Here is a 24,445-nt window from a genome sequence, read left to right as displayed (position 1 = left end):
GACTTTCTGGCCAAAATACTCAGAGGGAACACTGCATGCTTATCTGATGAAGAGAAAGGCAAGATTAGAGGAGGCTCCGTCTCTCTAAATTATGTGGGATGTCTGTCACTTCCTGAAAGCATTTGGGGGAGAGAGAGAGAGAGAGAGAGAGAGAGAGAGAGAGAGAGAGAGAGAGAGAGAGAGAGAGAGAGAGAAAGAGAGAGACAGAGTGAGATCACCTGGGGAAATTCTTTCCATCTTGATGTTTTTGGTTATACCACAGGAGATTCCCATAAAAAACACAGTGTTTACCCATTTTCCCAGCCTCTTAGGAGCCTGCAGTGCTTTGGCTTTTATAATAGGATCAGAGGCTGTGAGCCCTTATCCCTTTCACTGTGGGCTTGTGTGTGTGTCTGTGTGTGTGTGTGTGTGTGTGTGAGAGAGAGAGAAAGAGAGAGAAAGAGAGAGAGAGAGAGAGAGAGTGTATGTGTGTTTCTCACCACTGGTATTTCTGCTTAAAAGCAACCTATGTTCAGATTACCTTTTGTTTGCCAAACAGCACAACTGACTGCAAAATCCAGTGACATCTCTGGCCTCAATTAGAGCACAGAGCTGAGCTGCTGGCCGGTCCATCTTAAAGCCTCGTGTTCACGGAGGAATTTCAATTTTTTTACGACTTCCAAACAACAAACACCGCTGGCACCGACCACAGGTTCATGGATTTTCTGTTATCCCCTGTTCCTAATCTGAGTATGACACACATGAAATTATTTTGGGATTGAGGCTCAGCAAGAAAATATCTGGGCCATTTTAGATGAGGTGATCCTCATCCTGTTTTTTCCTAAGGGAAGCAGGGAAGGGAGAGACCGACTGAAGCATGTCTGTTAAGAGACTTGGAAGAGTAGAGACGCTGGAATCATCTCTACTTTGTTGTGAACCCTTTTACCTAGATGCCCCCCCCCTCCCTTTTTCATTCATCTACAGTATAGGCGACTCCCTCTGTCCATCTTCCCTCTTCTCCTTTAGCTAAACGGCAACCGACTCCACCCACTCCATCCCTTACATTATCTCAAAGCCCACACGGCAACACTTGAGCCCAACACTTCCCAGTTCCACAGGCAGCACTGTGATTAAAAATGGAGCAGAAGCCACGTCATTGCGGGACACATCAAAACATATCATAGAAAAATTCCCCTGCCACACTGAAAAAAAAAAGAGAGAGAGAGAGAAAGACGGAGAGAGAGAGAGAATTCAGAGCTCAGTCCAGTCCAGCCAAGCTAAGCCTATCTAAACCGAGTCATACATAGTAAGAGCCTCATTGTGCCGCTGTGTGTGAATCATTTCCCATACAACAATAACATCATAGACGGTGTACTGGTTGAATCCCTCGCCTCTGGAGCCACATGTAGCCCTCCTGGCCTCCTGTATCCCTCCAAGCTTCCCCCTTGTCCTGTCTCAATAAATGAAAAAAAATGCACGGAAAGTGTAATGCCTACTTACTTGTAGAAAAAGGAGTCATCTGGCTTACCGAGACCTTCAACTAACCTTCCTAGACTGGGTGTGACGAGCATGGCTTAGGGGAGACAGACAGAGGGCATTACTGTAATTTCCTCCAGTTAGCTCATCAGGTTTGTTGCAAAACAGTGAAGAAATACCAATTGATTATGCAATAGCTGACATTACACAACAAAACACAGTGCAGTTGAAACGGGAATCTTTTATGAGGAGGTGAAGGCACAAAATGCCACATTATTGACCAATCTTGATGAGCGAGTGAAACTTAGTGGAAAAACATGCCTTGCTTTATGGCCCAAGGACTCGCAATTGCTCCCATGTCACTTGTGATGAATAAAGAAGAGAGAAGACACGCATCCAATCACATCTCTCCTCCTGAGAAACGAGGAGATCTGAAGCATCTGTGGCCTCCGCAGCACCGTGACTGCCGTGAAGGGACCTCCGGGTGCTCGCTGTATTGTGTCGATAGTGACAGAAGCCCTACAATTGTTCCTCTGCGGTGTATTAAAAGACTAAGAATAGACAGGCTGCTTTACTACTGTATTGTTCAGATCTGCAGTGCTGGAACCGCTGTCGCACCACAGCCATTCTCACACACCGACATTGGCCTTACATCCTTTTCTCTCTCCCTCTCACACTCTTTACCGCTGCTCCATGCTCTCGTCTAAATATGGTCATTATGTGAACTGAGACTGATGATCTGTGGTCATGTGTTTCAAACAAGAAGTGCAGAAGAGAGAGCAGGATGGAGGAAGGGAGGCGAGAGAGAAGGAGAAGAAAAAGATAATCCTCAAGGGGTTTAGCTTTTCTTTTCTCCAGTTCTCACTCCCTCACACTCGCAGTCGATCCCCCCCTCTCTCTCTCTCTCTCTTTCCCATTCTCCCTCCAATCCTTTTCAGGAGATTTCCAGAGAGAAATGATCAAAATAAAGGATTTCGGTTCCTCCGGCAGCCGGGGATGTGTCAGCCATATGTCACGTGAGGAGGAAAAACATCCTCTTTTTCTGCTACCCAAATATTATTGAAGTGGTAGTCAACCCCAAAGGGAGGGGAAACATTCCTGTATTCACTTAAACCTACTGAGAGGAATATCTGACACCAGAAAAAGCCAGGCCCTCTTTGACTGCTAACGCTACACGACTTAAAGATACCAGAAACGCTGCGTTAGATAAGCACTTCAGAGAAGACTACTGCCCTATAATATGGGCCTATGTTGTCGTGCCTTTACCATCCAGCTACAGTCGCACACAGTGAACTCAAACACTGTGATGGTGGATACTGAAATTCACCCCTCCTCATCACATTTCAAAGAGATAGCATTTGATCTGCTCAAGTCCACAGAGACTCCAGAGTGCCTCATGCTTCAGTAACCTAGGGCTTTCGCCGTTTAACTTCTGATCTACACAGCCAGGCAGTAGCCGCTAAGAGAAATCCCTGCAGCTCTGAAATCTGAGGCCTAACCAAGAGGGAATGTATATATAATATATATATATAATACATAGAAGGGCGGTTCAACAAAGCAAATAAAATATAAAATTCCAGCTCACGGCATAGCAACACGAAACATAACCCTCCAAACATGTTCAAATATGAGTGAGCCTGTTTCACCGAGGTGTGACAGTGAGCCAGGTGTGTATAGCTATTTGTATGTGTGTATGTGTGTATGTGTGTGTGTGGTATGTGCGTGTGCTGTGGCATTCCCAGGTTTGTTGCAGCAGAGTGACTGAGCCCAGTCATGGTTGAGGAATGCAGAGTGGAGGACAAGGCGAGTTCCAACTCCTCTCCGTCTCACACAGCCCACAGCAGGAATGCACAGGGAGCAGGTAGAGACACCGTCCGCCCGGGATGTTCAGGCGCACAGGTCGCCCCGAGCCAGATGCCACCCCAGAACATTCCCAGCATGTCTTACTGTCGGGGGGGAAGAGAGCGCCGTGTCAAACAGCCACGTTTCACACCAAGTCAGAAACAAAAAATGTGTGGATTCAAGGCAGCGAGCATGTTTTACACGCTGTGGCTGTTCGCTCTGCCAAGAAAAAGCACTAAACCAGATTGCGTTTATTGTCAACACAGAATGTACACAAATGCGCGCTCAAAGTGCCATTTGCTGTGATTGATCACCAGTGGATACTAGCGTTTGTGACGCTTGTTTGCCTCAAAATAGCAAAAGCCTCCAATACTGTTTAGGAGTGTAGAAAACATACTAGAGGCTGTCTTAGCTCACAAATATTGAAGGGTGAAAAATGAAGTTGTTATGAAATCACACCAAACATTATAAGGCAGGGGAACAGCACAACATCTAAAAACAGCTCTTCTGTGCAGAGGCAGTAGCATGTAAACCATGCTGTTTCAACACTGCTATGGCTGCTTTCGCTGAATTCAAACCGAAAATACGCAAAGGCCACAAAGGTCCTGTTTTTGGGGAATTACCCGCAGTCAGTGAACTACAGTTTCCAGTCGTATCCAGAAGGCAATCAACTAAATTCTAACAGCTTGTGACAGATAATGGAGCGCCCCACTTTCAGACACAGACAAATAAGAGCAACAAAAGAAGAAACAAGCGGCAGGGTCGTCCATTAAATTTTAAAATATGCCCGTGTCACGCATCATCATCAAACATAACAGCACCCTGCCATGGCATTTCCATAGCAGATTGGAGGGCGAGGCCCCCCGACACTGGAGTGATTTCGTCCATCTCTGTTAAACCTCCCCTTTGTTCACCAGGCCCTGATTTCAATATTCAAATGGCCCTCGCCGGGGCGGTGAAGCAGCGAGTGCAGCGGGGAAGCTGCCTGCTAGGCGATCAGCAGGGAGGCCCGTCTGGGTGGCGCTTCCATAAGATGCGGCGGGGCGGGTTCACTGCTGAGGAAGAGGAAGCAGAGCCCTTGGGAGCCGCCGCCGCTCCGCATCACATCCAGACAAACATCACAACAGACAGGGGCGACCACAGAGGCCAGAGCCCAGGAGAACACATCCTGTACTGAGGGACATGAGCTAGCGTTTAGGGAAGAAATTATGTCCCGCTCAGAGCATGAATGATTTAATTCCTGCCCTCCCCTTTCTGCTCATGTTCACCTGTCATTTTCTAACTGTTGAGTTAGTCTTCTGGCACAACTTCACCAGCTAGCAAGGTGCACGGAAAGGGCAGGAACACTGAGAATCAAAGGATTGCAGTCACACGTGCAGCGCTGAGGAGTACGAAACAGTTTTCTAGCTGTTTCGCATCACACTCCTCAGAGCTTTGAGACTGCAGAGGAGAAATCTGACATCTCAAAACAGAGTTCACGCACCTTCCTGCAGGCCTCAGAGGTTTTGAAGCAAAGAGAACGTATTTGGGAAAAAACTCCATATTTTAAAGGGAATTAAGTAATTCATATTATTTCTTCAGACAAATTATTTCAAATTCACTGTACATTCTGATTGTGCTCATGTGCCCCTTGTGAAAGGATCTGAAATGACATTGTTTACCCACATCCCTATGATCCAAAAGTAAGGCGCATTTCATTTAGGAAATTCCAGACAAAAATGTTCCTGTTATCTGGTTTTACTCGGATTATAAGCTCTGCCGGGGCAAGAGGTCCAGCCTGCCAGGGTCAATTGCTTCGGCTAATACAGGATCTACATAAAACTCCCATGTCAACATACTGTAGTGATTTTCCCAAGAGGGAGAACCTCACGTTTTGAGCGGAGTAAAAGCCCAAGCCGGTCTGGGCAGTAGCTGAAAGGAGGGAGAGAGCAGCATGCACTCTTCCCAGCGTCTCATCACCCTGATCAGCCTGGCACAGCTGCGCCTACACAAAGACACACACAGAGGCATCTTTCTGAATGCCAGAGACGCCTTTCCTGTCACCAGAAACGTGCGGGGCGGACTTGTGCGGAGCGCCGAGAACGAGGGTGTGAGAGCGATCGCCTTTTCCACAATGGCAACAGTGGGGGGATTGAGTGGAGATGCATGGCCTGTGTCACCCTGGCCTGTTCCCAGGGCAGAGGGACAGGAAGTGGCCGGGGATCCTGGGAGGACACAAGCCCTCCTCTGTTTGTCTCTATCAAACCACTGTCAGTTACTCCATTCAAATCGCTGACAACCACAGGCCCCTCTGACAGAGAACTGGAGGGAGATTGATAAGTCAGAGTGCTGCAGTCCTGCGTCCTTATTATCATTCAACTGCTGGAGACTTTAAAATGGACGGCGTTGTGGCTTCATGTTTGCGTACTGTGCTTGCGTTTCTCCACTGCGGTCACCAATTCAGGTAGTAGTACAGTATTAGTGAAGGTTACAAGGTTGAATTAACATGGAAGTGAAAGTCAAACTTTAGATTATTGGTCAGGCTAGCAGCGAAGCCTACACTGACGATTAAGAAGAATGCATATAGGTAGATAGATATTCCACTCAGGCATCCCTACTGCTGACTGACACTAAAGTGGGCCACTCACAAAGCCTTAACAGAGAGAAAGATGTAGAGAAAGACAGACAGAGAGTGAGAGAGAGAGACAGAGAGACAGAGAGAGAGAGAGAGAGGCAGAGAACAGGTGGCACTGGCATTCCCTTGCTCAACCAAATGCCCTTGAACATAACTGGGCACTAATTAGCACCAAAACTGGGCCAGAGCGACAGAAGTTTAGTGTCTGCCACATGAAAAATTCAACGGGTTCCATCAGTGGGAGTCTGTCGCAAATCTCATGCTCCCCCCCAATCTATACAATGCCCCTCTCTCTCTCTCTCTCTCTCTCTCGTTGGAGTAAATCGTACATCTCATTGCCAAATTGAAGAGGGGTTGACGCTGGCATCAGACAAGTGTTTTGTTTGGGAAGTACTCCCAAAGCCAAGAGGGAATACTGTGTTGTTTCAACAAAGCAGAGGCACACCACTACTCTTCTCTGGAGCCCCTCCCGACTCATTTACTGTCTTCCTTCCATCCTGCCATTTGTGAGCCATCCCTTTATTTCTGTTCCTCTGGCCAATAAGCCAGCTCCTCTTCATAATATCATAAGCAATTACAATATGTCCTCAGAACTCGGTGCCAATTGATCCTCATCTGACCTGAAGGAAAGTGGGACACTCAGTAGATCAGGAGATGATCTCAGCAAAAACCGCGAGCTACAGTACAGCCTCTCGCTTTTCATTCAGCCGCTCAGCTTGCTTCTGTGCAGTCAAATTCAAAACAACACAGGGGCAAAAATACACACACGGCTATTACAAATGCTTGGCTGGGATGCTTGAGAAATAGTCAAGTCTATAGACCACCTCTAAATAGCCCCCTTCCATCTTTTTGATTACGTGCACAAAGACGACTCTGCAAGTGGAAACAACTTGTCTTGAAAGAGGCTGATCCTCCAGGGCCGGATAGCTGTGGAAACAAGCAGTTCATTGATGCCAGGCCCAGTGTATCACCCTGACAGACAGACCGCTCCAGTATAAGGGCGAACAAAGGGGCCAGTCCACAGCCACGTTGCCAATTAACAGGAATTTCTGCCTCAAGAGCCACTTTTTGGCGATCTCATTGGAACTGACATAAACTTCGACGGCTTTCACCGGAGGGCATTCACAGGATTCCAAGCAGCATTAGGTCCCCTCTGTGAAGCCTGAAATCTGGCAGTTAGGACGTACAATGGAGCGTCTCGTACCACTTTGAGAAACACTTCTCATTCGCCGCTTGGCTGCAGATCCCTGTGCAGAATTGGTGTAAAGCCATTTATTTTTATAGATATTTACATTTAAAGAAACTCTGCATCCCATCATAAGCAGTGGCTGTATTATTTAGAAGTGTGAATTGAAGTGGGGGGACAATAAAATAAACAGGCGGCACTCATCATGCATGCCCTGGGATGTTTACATGCAACGGAGCTTCATCTCCAGCATCAGTTTGCATGTCATTGGCCCAATATGGAATTTTAGGATACTGAATCCATGGAATATAATATCTTTGTGCTCGCCTGCTGCCAAGCATCATAATTCCTCCAGGAAAACACACGAAAATACAAACAAGGTCAAAATCTGTGGAGGATTAGTCTAATGCACTACTCTACTGATAATCAAATGTAATAGCAATTCTATTTTCATTTAAAAAATTAGTGATGCATCTTGGAAATAAATCTGCGGTAGAATATTTCAGATTGAAGAGAAGATTAGAGAGTCACAACAAAAAAAAAGACACTGGAATTCGCCGTCTTTGTTTATACACAATATTTAGGTTTCAAGGAAGATCACAAGGCTGCAGAAACACACTGCTGTAGAGGAACAGCGGGTATGTGTGTTTTGTGCGTGTTTGTGTGTGAGTGTGTATGTGTGTGTGTGTGTGTGTGTAACAAAAAAAAAACCCACTTGAGAGCACAAGGGCTGTACAAAGTGTTATATCTGTTATACTGTTATGATAGCAAATGTGTCACACAATGACGTCTTGCACACAATGACAGGCAGATATTTAAGTGTCTCAGAGTAAATCTAGTCTAGACGCTGATCTAGCTTCAGTTTTCTAGATCAGGATCAATGAAACAGGCTAGGTTAGTGGATCTGTTCAGTGATCCTAGATCAGCAGTCTGGCTTTGAGAGACTGGATTTATAAATACAGGGCAATGAATGGTGAAGGGCTGGAAAATCTAGAAAAATATGGATGGCATCTAAACATTGTATGCTCAAGGTGATGGGCTATAGAGATAAATGACAGACTAGAGCAGTGCAAAGTAAATGACTTTGAAGTGCATGTATATCTAGTGTTTTCTATTATTAGTTACCACCACATTAGAGTCAATATCTGGCCTTTTGAGTCATGTTGAGTGGGAGAGCACTAATCCTAAGCATATGACAGCCCATATCTTAAGTGAGTGGGATCCTGCAGCGCTCTGCGAACAAGCAGAAATGCATTCCAAACATGTTAACTATATCACATTCAAGAGATTTATACTATGTAATATCCATTCCCACCCATGTTCTCACTCACTCACACATAAAACCACAGCAGGTCGCCCATAAAGAGCGTCACTACAGGTGTTGGTGCTGGTTTGAGACCGCCTCCATAAGTTTCTCTCTCTGCTTGAAAGATCAGAATCCACCCAGGGAGCCACTTCCCTTAAAAACGGGGATGTGCACATTAAAAAGTACACTTGACAATAGAAAAGAAAGAGCTACGTGTTCCAGCTGGGTCCCACAAGTATAGTAGATCAGGGACTGTACAGTATGCAGCCTACATCAAAGACTGCGGTTTGGGTTTTAGAAAATCTCTGACAAGCCTCTACCTCACACACTGACATATTAGCCTACTAGGTAAATAAAAAGGTGGGTAAACTATGACCATCATAAAGCAAACAACCACCAATATGAACAAAATCAATGATATTTTCAGAAAATGCATTAATTCGTGTTTTCCCCCTAAAAAGACCCAATTCTCATATAACTTACAGGTCTGATTCAACTTTATGACCAAAATTAGGTCATAAAGATTTATGTTGGCTATAAAGGAGGGTAAACTGAGTCACGTTGCGGCAGTGTCGAGATCAAAATGTACCCTCATTCATTTTTAATAGCCCAGACCCCCCGACTGTCCGTCTGTCATTACTGAAGTCACTCACACTAAAATAACAAGTTTACTCACCCTGACGCGCAGGCTACCGGAGATGTGGCGTTGTCGCTCTTCCGCCGATCACACAGATGGGTTTCGCATCAAACCATTAATGAATTGGTTAATAAAGAGACGATAAGCTCACAGATTCCCCAAATCGGTGCTCGGTAGCAGCGGCGGCGGCGGCGGCAGCAGAGACAGTCGATGCCAAGCGAGCGAGAGAGTGGCGATGAGGGATCCCATTCAACTGGAGGGGCGGGCCGGTAAGGTCATGACGGGGAATGCCTCCGAAGCGCAGCGGCGAACATGCTTCATCTAAATAAGCCGGTTGGTTGAAGGAAGAGAGGCTGGAGACCGGTGGAATGGCCGGATTGGGTATAAACTGTATTAACGTCGTATTTCATGTGGGGCCCCGGCGAGTCCTGCAGCAATTAACGCGCAGGGAAATCACGACCAAAACATTGGGGTGTGCGGTGGAGAGGGAGGGGAGGGGGGGGGAGGAGCCTGCAGCGGATTGTCACGCTCTGATTGGTGGGATTGTTTGTGTATAATTGGCTTCTGATTTAGCTGAATGGCGTATCCCGGAAGCCCCGCCTTTACAACGAGGGGCTCAGGTCCATATTTGGCTCCACGTTATGGTGCCTGTGGTTTATGCCAGATGTAAATATTTTAGAGTTTGGGAAATTATAGTCAACTCAGAGTCAGTACATTTGGACTCTGTTTTGAATTGGAAATGGAAACAGGAATGGCAAGTTGAACTGAAGTGCAGCTGATATACACTGATGGATTTTGAATGTTTCATTCAAATTCAATCATTTGTTTTGGAATTGCCGACATTTACAGACATTCAGATCTGTGTTGACCTCAACTGTTATCTTTGCTTTAAATACAGTGAAGGGGAATTACTGCTACTAAAATGGAGGTAAAGTGATTACAGCCATTCTACACAGGTCTGATATTCTCAGGTAGGCCTATGTATGTGTATTGCAAACTATCTTTTGCATTATATGGCCTAGGTTGTGATGCAGGCATAGGCCGCTTGGTGGAAAAGAAGCCGAGACAGTAGGGGAAAAAACGGACTGTTTGGTATTTTGTGGTAAAATGTAAGGATGTTTCATCATCAGGCTCCTATGGGCTGCACGTCCATTTTGTGACACAATGCTGCCTCCTACTGGTCAAATGTGAAGCGACAAACAAACAGTGAAGCAGTCGGAATTCACGTAAGATCCACTTTAAAGAGAGGAATAAATATGGATATTAAAAAGAAAAGTCACATAGTCATTTCTAGTTTATGACAATAAATTTGGGCAAGACAGGGTTTACAGTACAGGCACAAAAATGCTATGTTCAAAAATGTTTCAAAGTATTAAAAAAAAAAAAATTGCATATACAGGTACAACCTCCAGGACTATAGAAGAAGGTAGACAACATACAGCAAAAATAATATGTTGACACTCATAGTGCCAGATGGGAAAATATCAAGGAACCAAACAGTTTTCTGAGTGTGAGCAGTCATTCAGAAAATCATTGGTATGCTTCATTGGACTTAGGGTCATATTAACTCTGATAAAAACTCCATTGACCTCTTTTAAGGGGTGAACACAAGCAGATGGCATCTTCCATTAAATTACACTGGCTGACTCCCACATGACATCACCAATCCATGACATCATACATTCTGTAGAAATCAGAGCTGAAGAACATCATATTCTGTTGGGTCATGTGCGCTTTAGTTATTTCTTATTGTGTCAAACCAACCGTACTGTATGTGTGAATCACAATATATTTCAATATATGACTCTAAATATACACCATTGTTATGCTTGGATACCTTAATGAAGTTTATTGGGATCTTTTGACAGTTGGACATACATCTTAGATTCTGTGACCATGGTGTGATACAGCTTGAATCACAATGCTGGCAATCTGAGTTGACATTGTCTCTTTGATGGAAGCAGTTGTTTCTAAACCTCCTCTCATCCCCTTCTCCCTTCTGCTGCCATATCCTGCATCCTTCCTGTCTAGTCTATCCACACATTCACTGTTACCCAGCAAGGCTCCATCTCTGAGAACATTTTTAAAATTTCCTTTCTTTTTCTGCTTCATATCTATAGGCTTCTGTCTCCACCCCTCAAGCTGCATTCCTTCCTCTTCACCCTTATCTTTCTCTCCAATGTCTGACTGTTTCTCTCTTCTTCCCAGGCTCACTGTAATCTCCCCTATCCTCTCGTTCTCTCCTTCCCTCAGTTAATCATGTCCTGTCCTCCCCAGCACTCTCAGTCCTCCAGGTCTCTGGCGTCAGACGGCCCCATGGGGAAGAGCATGTCACTCTCCAGGGAGAGGTTGCTGCCCAGGCCGGCCATGCGGCTGCGCAGCAGAAAGTGCGTCCGCCTCTGCAGCAGCCTCTGCTGCTCTTGCTTCAGCTCCACGTAGGACCGTGAGAAGGTGTGGAAGATGGAGGTGACCGGGAAGGCCATGAGGAGGATCCCGCTTAGGATGCTGCTCAGAGCCACCACCTGGCCCGGGATGCTCCTCGGCACCATGTCCCCGTAGCCCACTGTCGTCATGGTGATGACGGCCCACCAGTAGGTGGCGGGGATGCTGCTGAACTCCTGCGTGGTGGCCATCTCGTTCTCGATCAAGTACAGTAAGGGGGAGAACAGCGCGATGGCCACGCACAGGAAGAGGAGCAGCAGGCCGAACTCCCGCGTGCAGCGGCGCGCCGTCAGGCCCAGAGTCTGCAGGCCCAGCGAGTGGCGAGCCAGCCGCATCACGTAGAGGATGCGCAGGGCCCTCAGGACGCGCAGCACCAGGCCCACTTTGTCCAGGTAGCTGCTGCCGGAGCCCAGCCGCTTCTCCCCCGTGGAGGTGCTGTCCACCACCAGGGTGATGTAGTACGGCAGGATGGCCACCACGTCTATCAGGTTGAGGGGCCGTCTGAGGAAGGCCAGCTTGCTGCGGTCCTGAATGAAGCGCAGGGTGAACTCCAGGGAGAACCAGGCCACGCACACCGTCTCCACGATGAAGATGTTGTAGCACATCTGGGAACATGTGCCCTAATGGAGAGAAACGGTGGTGAGCTTTGTCATCATCATCATCATGTGTGAGTGGTGGCTGTCGTCACTAGAGGGAGCCACTTCAATGTGAAATCTAAGAGATAAACATTGAGCACTTTGACCTACAAAATATTTCTAAAAGGACAAATATTTAACCGTCAGAGATCATGATCATCTTGCACCCAAATCGCACTTTCTTGGTTCATGTGGACAAAAGCTGTCGAACTGAGTGAGGCTTTGCCAAAGAATACTATCTAAGCTCAAACCCTATTAAATTGATATGCTGTTTTTAATATTTGTTTTTTCATTTGAGGACAGCATTTTTCTCAGAGGTTGTTATGATTCAGTGCTTGGCTGAAATAAGATTCAAAGCGTTTCAAAGCACATAGTGCATGGCACACAGCCTTTGAGTGCAGTCCATATCAGGGAAAAAAATCATTATGAAACACACTCCTACAGAGTAGGAAATGGTTTGAACAGGCCCATCCAAGCACCTGAAATGCCCAATAAACTCGTTCTTCGTCAGAGAGAGGAACACTTAGACAGTTTTAATGGAACACTTTGCTGTCTGGCAGCAGCGGATGAGAGACACTGAAGTTGTTGTTGTTCAGTTCATTGGCACTTTTAATTAAACAGCGTAATTCATACATACTGAGGTATTGTTTGAAGTGCAAATTGAAAATGAGAGTGTCAGGTCTAACAAGATACCTTTAGCAGATACAATGCTGTAACTTGGGTAACATTGCTCTTAATTTTGTAATTTCAATATTTCATTTTCTTTCTTTTATTTCCTTCTTCCTAGCTGCTCTTGGTTCAGCAGTGCAAGTTTACAAGTGTGGAGATATGGCTCTACAACAGAAGAGGTACAACTCATCACACACTTCATGTGCTCTGAATCTACTGAAGCTCCAGGAAACTACACAACCAAATAAAACACTGAAATGCCCTTGCTGTTACATTCAAATGAAAACCATTAAAATTATGGATACCTCTCCACCACACTCACACCCACACACACACACACACACACACACATATATATATTCAAGAACAAGTGAAAGTACAGAATTTTAAAAGCACTAAAAAGTACTGTTTCTAAAAACAATCTACTCAAGTATAGACACTGAAGTAGTTGCAGTTACTTTCCATCTCCATACAGAATCAACATTTTCAGCAAAAGAAACAACATAATTACATAAAGCACTGATTTTTACAATCCTGTGTGCACTTAACTCTGCACAACGGCTATGAAGAAATGAAGTGTGCCACTCAAATATTCAATTTCCTTTTCATTTGACTAAAGAGGCCAAGATGCTAATTATGGATGTGATTGAAGTCAGACATAATAAGGAGCATTTTATAAGAATTTTTCAAATATTTTGTCAGGTTATTTTTTAATGTGGCAAAACAAGTGGAACCCTAAGCAATCTCCCCTTTGACTCAGTTGAACTGAGATGAAATGTGCCAGAATGAGATATTTTGTTCTGACTGCTTCTCTAAACAGCACATGAGTTCTGTATTCAGCTCACTTCACATCTGCTGAAGAATGCAGACAGTCCTAATCTCACTTTGCCGCTAGCTTCATATGTTCACTGTCAACAAAGTGGCTTCTTCTTGTCTATTTTCATTACTGACTTGAAAACACTAGTTCAATGAAAGAAGATTTCACTTAACAGTGTCCTTTCATCCACCCTCGATTTGAGAATAGCTGATTCAGTAAACATCCAGACTATCAGGATAAATTCATTATAATTTCTTCTGTATGCTTCTGCTAAGTGCTTCACGTGAGGCCTCATGAAGCTTCATGAACAGGAATGGACCAAACCGACCTGAGCTCCTGCTCTGACATGGTTAGCTGTCTTGTCTCTGCTTTTGTAGCTTTTGTATGTATGTGGGCAGTGACTTTTTTGATCACCAAACTCTGTGATCTGTTAAAGGTCATTGGTCTACTCACCGCCTCCTCCTCCTCCCTCATGGCAGGCATGGTGCTGATGGACAGGTTGATGGCAGTGATGGTGACAAACAACACTGACAAACAGGCGAAGATCTTCCCGGGGAGGCCCGAGTGCGGCCTCTCCACCATGTCCCTGAGCTTGGCCATGCACCGGCTCAGTCTGGATTCTGCCGCGTGGCTGGAAACCCTGTGGCCACTGTCTGAATCCAGCAGATCCTCCAGCAGATCCTCCTCTTCCTCCACTCGCTCCATCTCCTCGCACTCCTCCATGCGCTGCAGCAGCCGCCGGCGACAGCACCACTCCAGACTCTCCTCGGGGACCCCCCAGTAGAGCAGCTCCTCCCTGAAGGAGAGCGCGCACATCTCCCTGAGGGACCGCAGCTTGCCCGCCCGCAGGAAGGTCAGGATGGTGCGGAAGGCGCACGGGCTGCGGTCGAAGAAGAACTCATTGCGCGCCACGTCGTAGTCGTCGCAGATGCGCATGATCTCGTCGAAGCTGCTGCAAAGGTGCAGCTGGCCCAGGCGGGACAGGGGGAAGTCCTCTAGGGTGGTCCAAGGCAGCTGGTAGCGCAGGCCGCCCACGTTGATGATGGCGTGGAGTTTACGCGCGCTGGATAGCGGAGTTTCTCCATGGAGGCTGCTGAGATCCGGGGCACGCTGCGCCCTGTTGTAGTAGGCTCCCTTTCGGGCCTCCTGCTCGTGGAGGGGCGGTGGGTTGAGGGAGGTGTCAGAGGCACAGCTCAAGGCACTGTAGTCATAGTCGGAGCCGTCGCCTGCCAGCAGGGTCATCTTTACTGCCCCGCTCACATCCCTGGGCTGAACCTCTCACCAGTACACTGTCACCTTCAGCGGGACGAGAGGAACAGATTAGTCTCACATCACACATTAAGGGTCCTATTATTTACCAAAAAGCTAATTTTTTTTGTAAATAGTGTAACAATTTTACCTTCTAGGTTGTATTTTTACAAAATCACAAAAAGGAATGGTAGTTAATTGGTTGAATTTACTTCAACAGCATCCACCACTAATGACTCCACCACAAAATTTGGATGGTTCCAAAATGTTCTTGCTGCGCTTAAAATCATGGAGATTGTCAGAGTAAAGTTGAAAAAACCAAAACAAAAAACAAACAAAAAAACAGTTTACCTATTGTTTCCATTTACTACTTTTATAATTACCATGAAAATATATCTATTATAATTTGGGGTTACATTTCAGTTGCCTTGCTTCTTACACATAGCTTCCTTCCTGTGACGCACTAAAACCTTTAGTGTCTATGATAGACACAACATGACTCAACAATAACAAGACAGATTTTAAGCAACATTTGACACTAATGTGATGCGCAGACATTATCATGGCTCTGATCGTTCAGTGGACTGTCACTGTGCCAAGATCAATATTATCAATGTTGACAAAAGTTGTTTATGCAATATTAATTAATCAAGCTGCAAAGGAGACTGTGGGCAGTGACAGTGTTGAACACTGTCAAGTGTTAACGAGAGATTTGTAAATATTTATGAAGTTTGAGTCAAAGACAAGGGGGCTCTGCTGCAAAAGAATTTTTTTGGTGCCTATTGAGATGAGCACCGCTATCTATCATTAGTATGTTACATGTTGCATTTCTGTCCAACCTCTGATTCCCATGTGAGCCCTCAATGAAAATGAAATTGAGCGTATTTCCCTGCAGCTTTCCTCTCCCCAAATTGCATTGTCTAACATTACAGAAACGACATGCCTGTGCTATTTAGTGGTATGAAAATGTCATTTACGCATCATTAGACATGATCACTGATGTAGATACATTGGACATCAAGGGATATGATGTTCATCCCCCCAGGGGGCATGAACATCTGTTATCCACAGCAGCTTGGGAATCATAAACAATGGCCTGATGTTATACTGATTATGGCTGGAGCATTCGCTGATGTAACTGCAGTGTGTGGCTATTGAAGATATTTAAGCTTTGATAAATCCACCTGTGTGTGTGTGCCTTATAAACTCTCTCCTCAGTTTGGATTGCTGGGGTGGCTTCATTTCAAACACACCAATTTCAATGATGTTTCGAAGTGTGTGAACTGACTACCAATCATACAATCAGAAGTTCTACTGATCGCGAACTCACATTGATACCAATATTTCCACTGCGAGAGACAAGCCAGAGAGAGAAACAGCAATATGTAGACCTCGTGGCCTGTGTCCAAACTAATTAAATCAATTACAGTGATTTAGGGGGCGGCAGGTTAGCCAGTCAGGAATTAAAATGTCAGTGCCTGCGTTTGCTACACCACCAATCCTGGGTTAGGAGGGAGGCCTTGGCTTCTAAAACGGGGATGCGAATGTGTCACTGAATGGTTATTAGGCACCTGCACTGTCAGTTTGTGTGAGCCTGTGATTACAGTCAACCCCATCTTCCACCCATCAAATTAGAGTAAACCCACCCCAAGCTGTTCTCTGTGATGCTCTGCCTGCTTTTATTTGCCTATAAGCTGGGTGTGCTGCCTCTTGTTGGTGTCTTTTAAGCACCATTGCATACGCTATACATTGATATAACCTTGGGGTGAGGAATATAAGGTGATCATATTATACTAGCACCACTATTTATACTATAATCATGTCTCTGATGAGTGTTTACGCAGAATAGTCTGCACCATTCTGCATATCCACGAGTGGAAATACTGTAATATCAATACTCCACAGTACAGTACTGTATATCCAGGGAAGAACCACATCACAATATTGTTTGCCAGTCATCAGACTAGACATAACCTAGCACTGACTTGCTGAGAATACTGTGTGACATTCACAAAAGCAGAAACACTAGGAAGAAAGTGATTTCACCAATTATTTCAACATTGTAAAAAATTCCTCCCCTTTGCTTCTAGAAATCCATAAATTCTCACCTTCTCCCTACATGTGGTGGAGGTTATCGATACGCCTACAGCGCATCACCAGTGTGGATGTGCACAGGCCTACGCCACTCTCCTACTAGATTAAATCACACTTAACCCCTTGGGGCGATTTGCTTTCTCACGTTGCCTTGAAGCGATTGTGCTTTTGCCTCTCCACAGTCACAGGAACATTTTTTTAACTTGTCTTTTTCTTTTTTCTCTCCTTCACTCTGTTGTGCCTTAAACACCTCCTTTGGGGATGAAGTCTATCTCGGAAGGAGAGATGAAACACTGCAAAGACCGAGCCAGTGAAGGCTGTTCTCCCCACCAGATCGGCTGAGGTCTGGCCTCTCTCTGTGCCAGCGTTATCACAGCTAAGCCACAGGGCATGTTCTCCAGATTGCCTGGTGAGTCACTGGGTTGTGATTCTCTGTTGCCTGACTGCATTGCGCATGCATTACCCGCCGTGCCCTCTTCAAGAGTCTAAACGCTTTGGAGAGCTTCACTAGCACCACCAACATCGAGACAAGCAAATGTCTCTGAGATGATTATAATGAGTATAATGACTGAACATGCTCACTGCATGATATTGTTGTGGCAGTGCAACAAGCTAGAAGCAGAGCTGAATGGATCTTTAATTGAGAATATTTTAAAATTTCAAAAGAATTCTGAAACCCTTTTCAAGTTTGCCACAGAAAGTGATTTTTTTCATCAGTCTGTGGAGGAATTTGTGTAGAATATTAATTCCTGTTCAAAGTGTTTGGATTGAGGCAAGTCTACTGCATTTAATATCACCACTTATAGAGTTGCTATGTGCAGCCTACAATGAGCGTCAGCTTTGAAACATGAATAGCTCATTTATTAATGAATGCTATTTGCAGCTCCGTATCTGCATGCTGGTGGAAGTGTAATTTACAAAGAGTCAGAATGAGACACATTTTGCCAGTCTCTTTCTGAATCCAAGATTTGCAATTCAACTTGACTCAGTCTGTGAAATACAAAATTCAGTATGCTCACACACCGAGCTTATGAGCATGAATTTCAACTAGAAATTGAAATACCTCAAAGAATAAAACTTACAATGAAAGTACGACCTAGTTAACAGTGTTTCACAAAGGAAATCCTTGTGGTGACTGCAGACTCAGAGTGCAGAGAGCTGCCTTGCTCTCCTTGCTGTCCTCTCTCAGATAGCCTAGCAACTGTGTTTGTTCTATAGGCACGGCGAAACATATATGTAGTTGTAAAATATGTGACGTGACCTCCATCAGGAATGTGTCACATGGATAGACAATGCTAGGTGTCACCTCAGAATGGAGCCTATACCCTGGACTCTCTCATTCAGTCCTAATGACCATTCAGACCGCACAATGTCCCTTCGTCCTCCCAAACAACCAATTCTCATCGTATTCCCTTAGCAGCTCGCCGCTCTCTAATGGACTATAAAAGGGTGGTGTTTCCCGAAATGGACTTGTAACCACAAGAACTGCCAAGAACTCTCTCTCTCTCTCTCTCTCTTTCTCTCACTCTCTCCCTCCCTCTTTGAAATCTGGTTAAATGTTGAAATATTCAGGCATGACCATGCCGTAAGCGGCTTTACCTCAGAGGACCTTTGCTTACAGTAATTCCAGCAGGAATAGTTGAAAAGGAGAAATAAAAGGTCTTTTTCTGTTGTAAGTGGGTGGTTTTAATACATACCGAACACACTGGAAAAAGAAACATCTCCAGGGCAATAATTGCCTCCCTGTCTCTCTCTGTGGTCCGCCATAATGTGCCTCTCTGTGTTTATGAGGAGCAGAGACCTGCGCTGCTGAGATAATGTACTTCCATAATGACCTATGTTAGCATTAATGGCAGATTATTGTGTATTCTGTTAACCACTCAGTGTCCGTTGAAATTTGCTTCATTCAACTGGAACGCAAACCACCTGTGCTGATGTTCCATTTAAAAGTTCAAGAGAACTGCTGCATCTGTCTGGCACACCATCCCCCTCGTTTTTTAAGATTCAGCGTCGTGATCATGTTTGAAATGCTAAAAAGACAGTAACCTTTGGAAATGTCCTTTTCTGTCATTGCAGTATTTCTTTTCCACAAAATGTCTCTCTCTAACAAGTGCACTCTCTCTAAGTGCAAATGAGAATCATCGCACGTCTGTCATTTGCTGTTGCCGGTGTATCTCTGTGCCCTTCCCCTGTCGGTCCCCTCGCTCTGCCTTAAGGCACTCTATCCCCCAGACAGGCTCCGAGCCGACCCACCAAATCCCCCCGTTTCTGCATCGCTGCTCCATATTATGCCTCAGCACTCCTCATCCTCTTAGCACAAACAAACTGTGACTGACAATATTTAGTCTACCGCCTGAACATCTCACCCTCACCTCACCTCTACATTTCACATTCCAGGGAGGGTGTGGTGAGGAACTGAGATCTCTGATTTGCAACGCTGGTAACTGCAAAGTGGAAAACAATTCAAACTTATAATTCAAACTGAAATTCTGTGCTGAAGCTGAATTCTTGATCATTTAATTTAGATTTGTAGGTATGATTCTACAATTTGACAGCAATCCCAGGCTTTTGTCTTTCCTAAGTGGATGATTGTACACTCTCACAGTCTGTGACTACTCAACTAAACTTGATTATATAAAGATTATATAACATTAAGTTCTCAGCATTGTCTGTGTGCATTAGCCTACTACTCATACCGTCTTCTTTCGCTGCCTTTTCCCTGCTGTACCGCACTGATCCAATGACCTGATCACTCCAGGCTATGTAAACAATTTCTTCTTCACTGAAACCTGTTAAAAGTGTCGCTGTGGGCCATGTATCATCCCAGTGAAGAGCTGACTGTCTGTCACTCTCCGAGACAGAGTGCTTGAAAGGATCTCTGCAGCAGACCGGTCTAAAGGTCCCTGCGGGATGAGGCGACAGCAGGTACCAGCAATGACGGATCAAAGAGAGGCAAGGGGATTTGGTACAGGCCTGAAAGTGGCAAAAACATCCACTCTTAATACTATAATTAGATTAGACTGAAAAATTACTTTAGTTGATGAGATGGAATAAGTGGACCAGACAGATACCACATAGCGGAATTTGTATTTGGAAGTGCCTGAACTGAGCTTACTTACAGAAGTAGAAATAAAACACACTGTCTTGGTGCGTAGTGCTGAAAATGTTTGTTGTTGTGCACACAGGATGTATGAGATGCCATGCAGACAAGGCGGTAATGGCCATTGAAATTAGGTTTATTCTTTTTATTGTTTTGCAAAGCATGGCTTGGTACGCTTATGGCAAAAATCCAGGAAACCCTCAGATCAATACGGGACATAAAAGCAGCAAGAACTTTGCTACAGACTCATTAAAACAAAGGCCAAATTCACAGGTCCTCAAAGTCTAAAACCATGCAAAAATCTGTGATTATGGAAAGAGAGCATAGAATATAGGCCGACTTATACTTTCAAAGCACATCCATCACTCAGTTTTTGTTGACACTGAGCGTTAACTAAAGATCTCTTTGCATACCCTGTGGTGCTCTGGGAAATAGAGTTGCTGGTTGGACCGTGACTCTTCGACCTGCTTTAATGACACGTCAAGACATCTATCTCAGATACCTTACACATAAAGACACCTGGGAATAGCAGCTTATAATTACTTTGTGGAGGCCGATCAGACAGCCACTATGGCTGTTAGAACAGGGAAAAGTCATTAGTTCATCTCATTATAATCAGAATTACCTGGAGGAGGGAGTGGGAATGATCTATTATGTATCATTTATCACTATCTGAAAGTCTTAGAGAGGCATTTGCATTGTGGAGTCATAATCACATTATGGAGTGAATTACAGTGTATTAACGGCCCTGCTAACATAATATTGCATGTGCGACCATGTGCTGCGTTGAAAATGATCTCTTATGGCCTCACTCTAACCTAACATCGGCCATGACTCACTGTTTGATGGCTTGGAGTGGGCCTCAGATTGAAAAGTTTATCTTCCAACAAGAGTATTTGAGAACTCAAATATTCATGTATGCATATTTCTGCTTGCAGAGCATGTGCATTGGCATGGGAGACTGTGGCACAGGGAATGTTTCGTTTCAACAGCCTCTGACTCTCCAGCCATAGAATCAGTGTACAGAAGCCGGTCTCTGAGTAGGTATCAGTAAATGTTGACAGATCATAATATACTGTAGTGTATCTGCAGCCGTGTTTCCGTGGAGTGTATGCAGTGTATCCAGTATGCAAATCATCTGTCATCTGTTAAAGACATGTTGTAGATGGGTTGATAGAGCCAAAATTAAACGATAGTTTAATTTGATCAAATGTGGACTACAGAGCAAATATTTAATTAGCTCCATCTTAGCAATGCATTAAGATAAATAAACAAATAAATCTGTCCCCTATAACACATTATTTTCAAAGTTGGTTTTACAAAGGGATTGAATGTACTGAATACTTAGACTATTTTTTGTAAAGTGGGAAAAGGGGACAAAAGTCAATATTCTATCCCAACAAATAGTTCCTAATATTAACACTGAAATATCAATTGCTAAAATGTCAGATATACAGTAGTCAGCCCTGTCATTTCCAACATGTTGTGAAAACAGATACTAGTACTGTTGTGACAAACTCTCAAACTGTGTCACATACAACAACAATCTCAAGTGAGAAGATATGAATGACAAGCAAAAAAAAAAATAAATAAATACTCACTGTGCTCCTGAATCAGTTCCTCAGCAGCTGTTGGTGGTAGTTTGTTGAAGGCACCAAGAATAACGTGCGGGAAGGAAAACGTGAAATGTGCTTCTTCTTCTACTACTGCTGCTGCTGCTGCTGCTGCTGCCTCGCTCAACTCTGCTCTGTCTGTGCACAGGCACACGGCTTGTGGAGTACGAGGAGGTTATTTGATGATCATGAGCAACAGGCTACTGCCTCCCCTCCCACCCTCCCTCCCTCCCCCCCGTTTCCCTCCTCTCTCTCTCTCTCTCTCTCTCTCTGTCCCTCTCTCTCCCTCTCTCTCTCGACTCCTTCCTCCTCCCTTTTCACATCAACAGCTCCAAGCTCTGACATCAGAAGTGGGATGTGCCATTATTCAAAAAGCTTTTGAGAGAAATCCATGGCAACCACCATCTAGCAAGCAGTGCTTCCCCCCCACCACCACCACCACCACCACCACCTTGAAATGAGAATAATCACTCCCTTTTGATTGTAGATTCACACACAGGTTTATATTTGTCCAGTGGGTTACCCGGATGCGGGCTAGCTCATACTCACCAGGGTGTCCAATTTTAGACGAGTGGTGCGAAATGCTATGATGAGGTATGATGATGACGAGGAAGGTGCGTCTAACACAGTAAATGCTAAGAGGTAACACTCACCACCGCCAACACAACACAGTTATATTTTTCTCATGCTGTCAATCATCATCTGTCCCCCACTGCCATAGAAGTGATGTCTTGTCGTTTAATAATATTATTTGTTAAAGCACAAACTCCATCACCAGTTCAGAAAGTGATCTTCACCAATACAGCACCTACAAACAGAATAGGAGCTGTCAAAATGTCCACTTTGGGTTAGATAACTAAATTGACTGAGGGAATGCATTGCTACAATTAAAAAGTTAATTTGCATAAAACAACAAATCATGTAATTTATGTCTGAGCTCATACAGAATCCAACAGTGGCAATAACATAAACAAAAACACGATGGAGATGAAATTCTACTCACGCAAACACTAGTAACTAAAGCTATTCTCAGTATGCATGGCACGTCTGCATATTCTCCACTGGGCATTATCTCAAAATTGTGTTGCCTGTGTTTGTAGGGTCCATTATCCCTTTATTGATCGACCTGTCTTGAACTGAATGGGGACTGCAGAAGTCAATGTATTTGACAAGTCAATCCCAGTCTATTATTTTCACTTCAGTGCTATAAAGACCCATAATGGCAAATCACAGAGCAAGTGATTGTCCAGTGCCACAGGCTTTGGACCCTGGCAAAAACCTAAATGTTTATTATTTTTTTGGTGCATGACCAATTCTCTTTCCCAGTCAGCTGTGTATGGCTGTAATGTTTCAAAAATCAATTAGGTTTTATTTATTTTTTTCTACAGTATATGGACTGAGCACTGACATACTGGAAAGAAAAGCAACTGTATAATTCCTGTGAGTAATTCTGTTTTCAAGCTGAGTGTTTTTTTTTTTTTTGTTTTAGCTGGGTGATCAAATGCAATTTCTCCACAACAAACTTAATGAAAGAGACCAGGAATCAGAATACAATCAGAGCATTTCCTAGATATGACAAAATAAAACGATTATCTAAATGATTATCATTGCTATGGTGGAAAAATCTGCTGTTGCAGCCACCAGGCAGCACACTCAGTTTGTTTTGACTGAGCTTACACAATACAGAACCAGGCCTCCAAGACAAATCAGAGCACTAGACATATGAGATCATGGTCTAATTTGTATGATATCCAGGCTATCAAGCAACACCTTGTTCAAGAGATCCTTCATAACATTTGTAAGGACCCTCAAAGACAGTAAGTACTGTATCTTAAAAAGGAATGATAATCAATGGGAGACAAGGGTTATCCTTGTTAAAACCGTCTAGATTCATTGGCTTCCTGCTAAAAATACACACTTGTTTCCAGCTCCATTCATTTAAAGTATCATTTTATGGTAGATGTAACAACAACAATACTACTATGACTACTACTACTACTACTACTAATTTTCATCTATCTGGGTATATAGTGTGCATAGATTCTTAGCCGTGCAAATAGGAAGCAATTCTGTCTGACTCAAAAATACAATGTAGCTTAAGAATTAAAGAAAAATATGCCTTCAGTTCCATGTTTTGGCTTTTGGTGGCAGGGCTATGCATTTTTACTTCTAGTATAATAATTGGGCCTTTAAGAGCAGTACAGGTTTGTTGTTCATTAATTAGCCTGAATATATGCTAATTGGCTAATTGGCTTGGATTATTAATCACAATACACTGGAATTCAGGCATGTAGTGCTGGTAATAAAAAAAAACTTGGAAACTTGGAAAAGGACATTTAAACGAAAAAATTAAGAAAGTAAGAACTAAATGTTTCTGTGAACTTATTTCAGCAAATCAGCAGCAGCAGTGATCGTCCCTGCAGGTGTTCTACTGCTGATTGTTGATTGCTGATTATTGATATGTTTTTAACCTTTTCTGTTTAGATGATTGCTGGCATCAGATGTAGATTGCTCCTTCTGTTTCTACTGATACTGTATCACAAATGAGACCGCATCCAGTCCCCTAGACTTCATTCCCACTAGATTTCCCAAAGACATTATGGGTAAAGGGCCTAGACTGCTCTCTTTTGTGAATAGTTGTCTTTCCACTGGTTGTGTTCTTGACTACTTAAAGATTCCAAATATTCAGTCTCTCCTGAAGACGGCGTCCTTTGATCCATCAGTGCTTTCAAAGGCACCTTTTATCTCCAAAACTCCTCAAGGTAACCGAAAGATATAACGTTTTTG

General features: G+C 44.1%; 1 protein-coding gene across 2 annotated transcripts; it reads right to left on the bottom strand.

Annotated features, from left to right (window-relative positions):
• Positions 1-9,167: 9,167 nt before the first annotated feature.
• Positions 9,168-14,845, bottom strand: kcng1 (potassium voltage-gated channel, subfamily G, member 1). Of its 2 annotated transcripts, XM_071915474.1 has the most exons (3): positions 14,057-14,845; positions 11,435-12,102; positions 9,168-9,246 (listed from the first exon to the last, which is right to left on the bottom strand). In XM_071915474.1, exons 1-3 carry the CDS (start codon positions 14,843-14,845, stop codon positions 9,168-9,170), a joined length of 1,536 nt encoding a protein of 511 aa, XP_071771575.1. The 2 variants fall into 2 exon arrangements, with proteins under 2 accessions (XP_071771575.1, XP_071771574.1); XM_071915473.2 differs by lacking the exon at positions 9,168-9,246 and having other exon boundaries at positions 10,531-12,102.
• Positions 14,846-24,445: the final 9,600 nt, after the last annotated feature.

Source organism: Centroberyx gerrardi, chromosome 14 (genome assembly GCF_048128805.1).
Source record: "Centroberyx gerrardi isolate f3 chromosome 14, fCenGer3.hap1.cur.20231027, whole genome shotgun sequence".
NCBI classification, from domain to species: domain Eukaryota; kingdom Metazoa; phylum Chordata; class Actinopteri; order Beryciformes; family Berycidae; genus Centroberyx; species Centroberyx gerrardi.
The sequence above is the reverse complement of the archived record's forward strand: the minus strand, read 5'-3'. Positions and strand labels throughout refer to the sequence as shown.

Bases quoted from the DNA above. Each gene is read 5' to 3' on its own strand.
- kcng1 (XM_071915473.2), bottom strand. From the start codon at position 14,845: ATGACCCTGCTGGCAGGCGACGGCTCCGACTATGACTACAGTGCCTTG. The intron at 12,103-14,056 runs GTGAGTAGACCA...TCTCTCCATTAG, and splicing joins TGAGGGAGGAGGAGGAGGCG to GGCACATGTTCCCAGATGTG.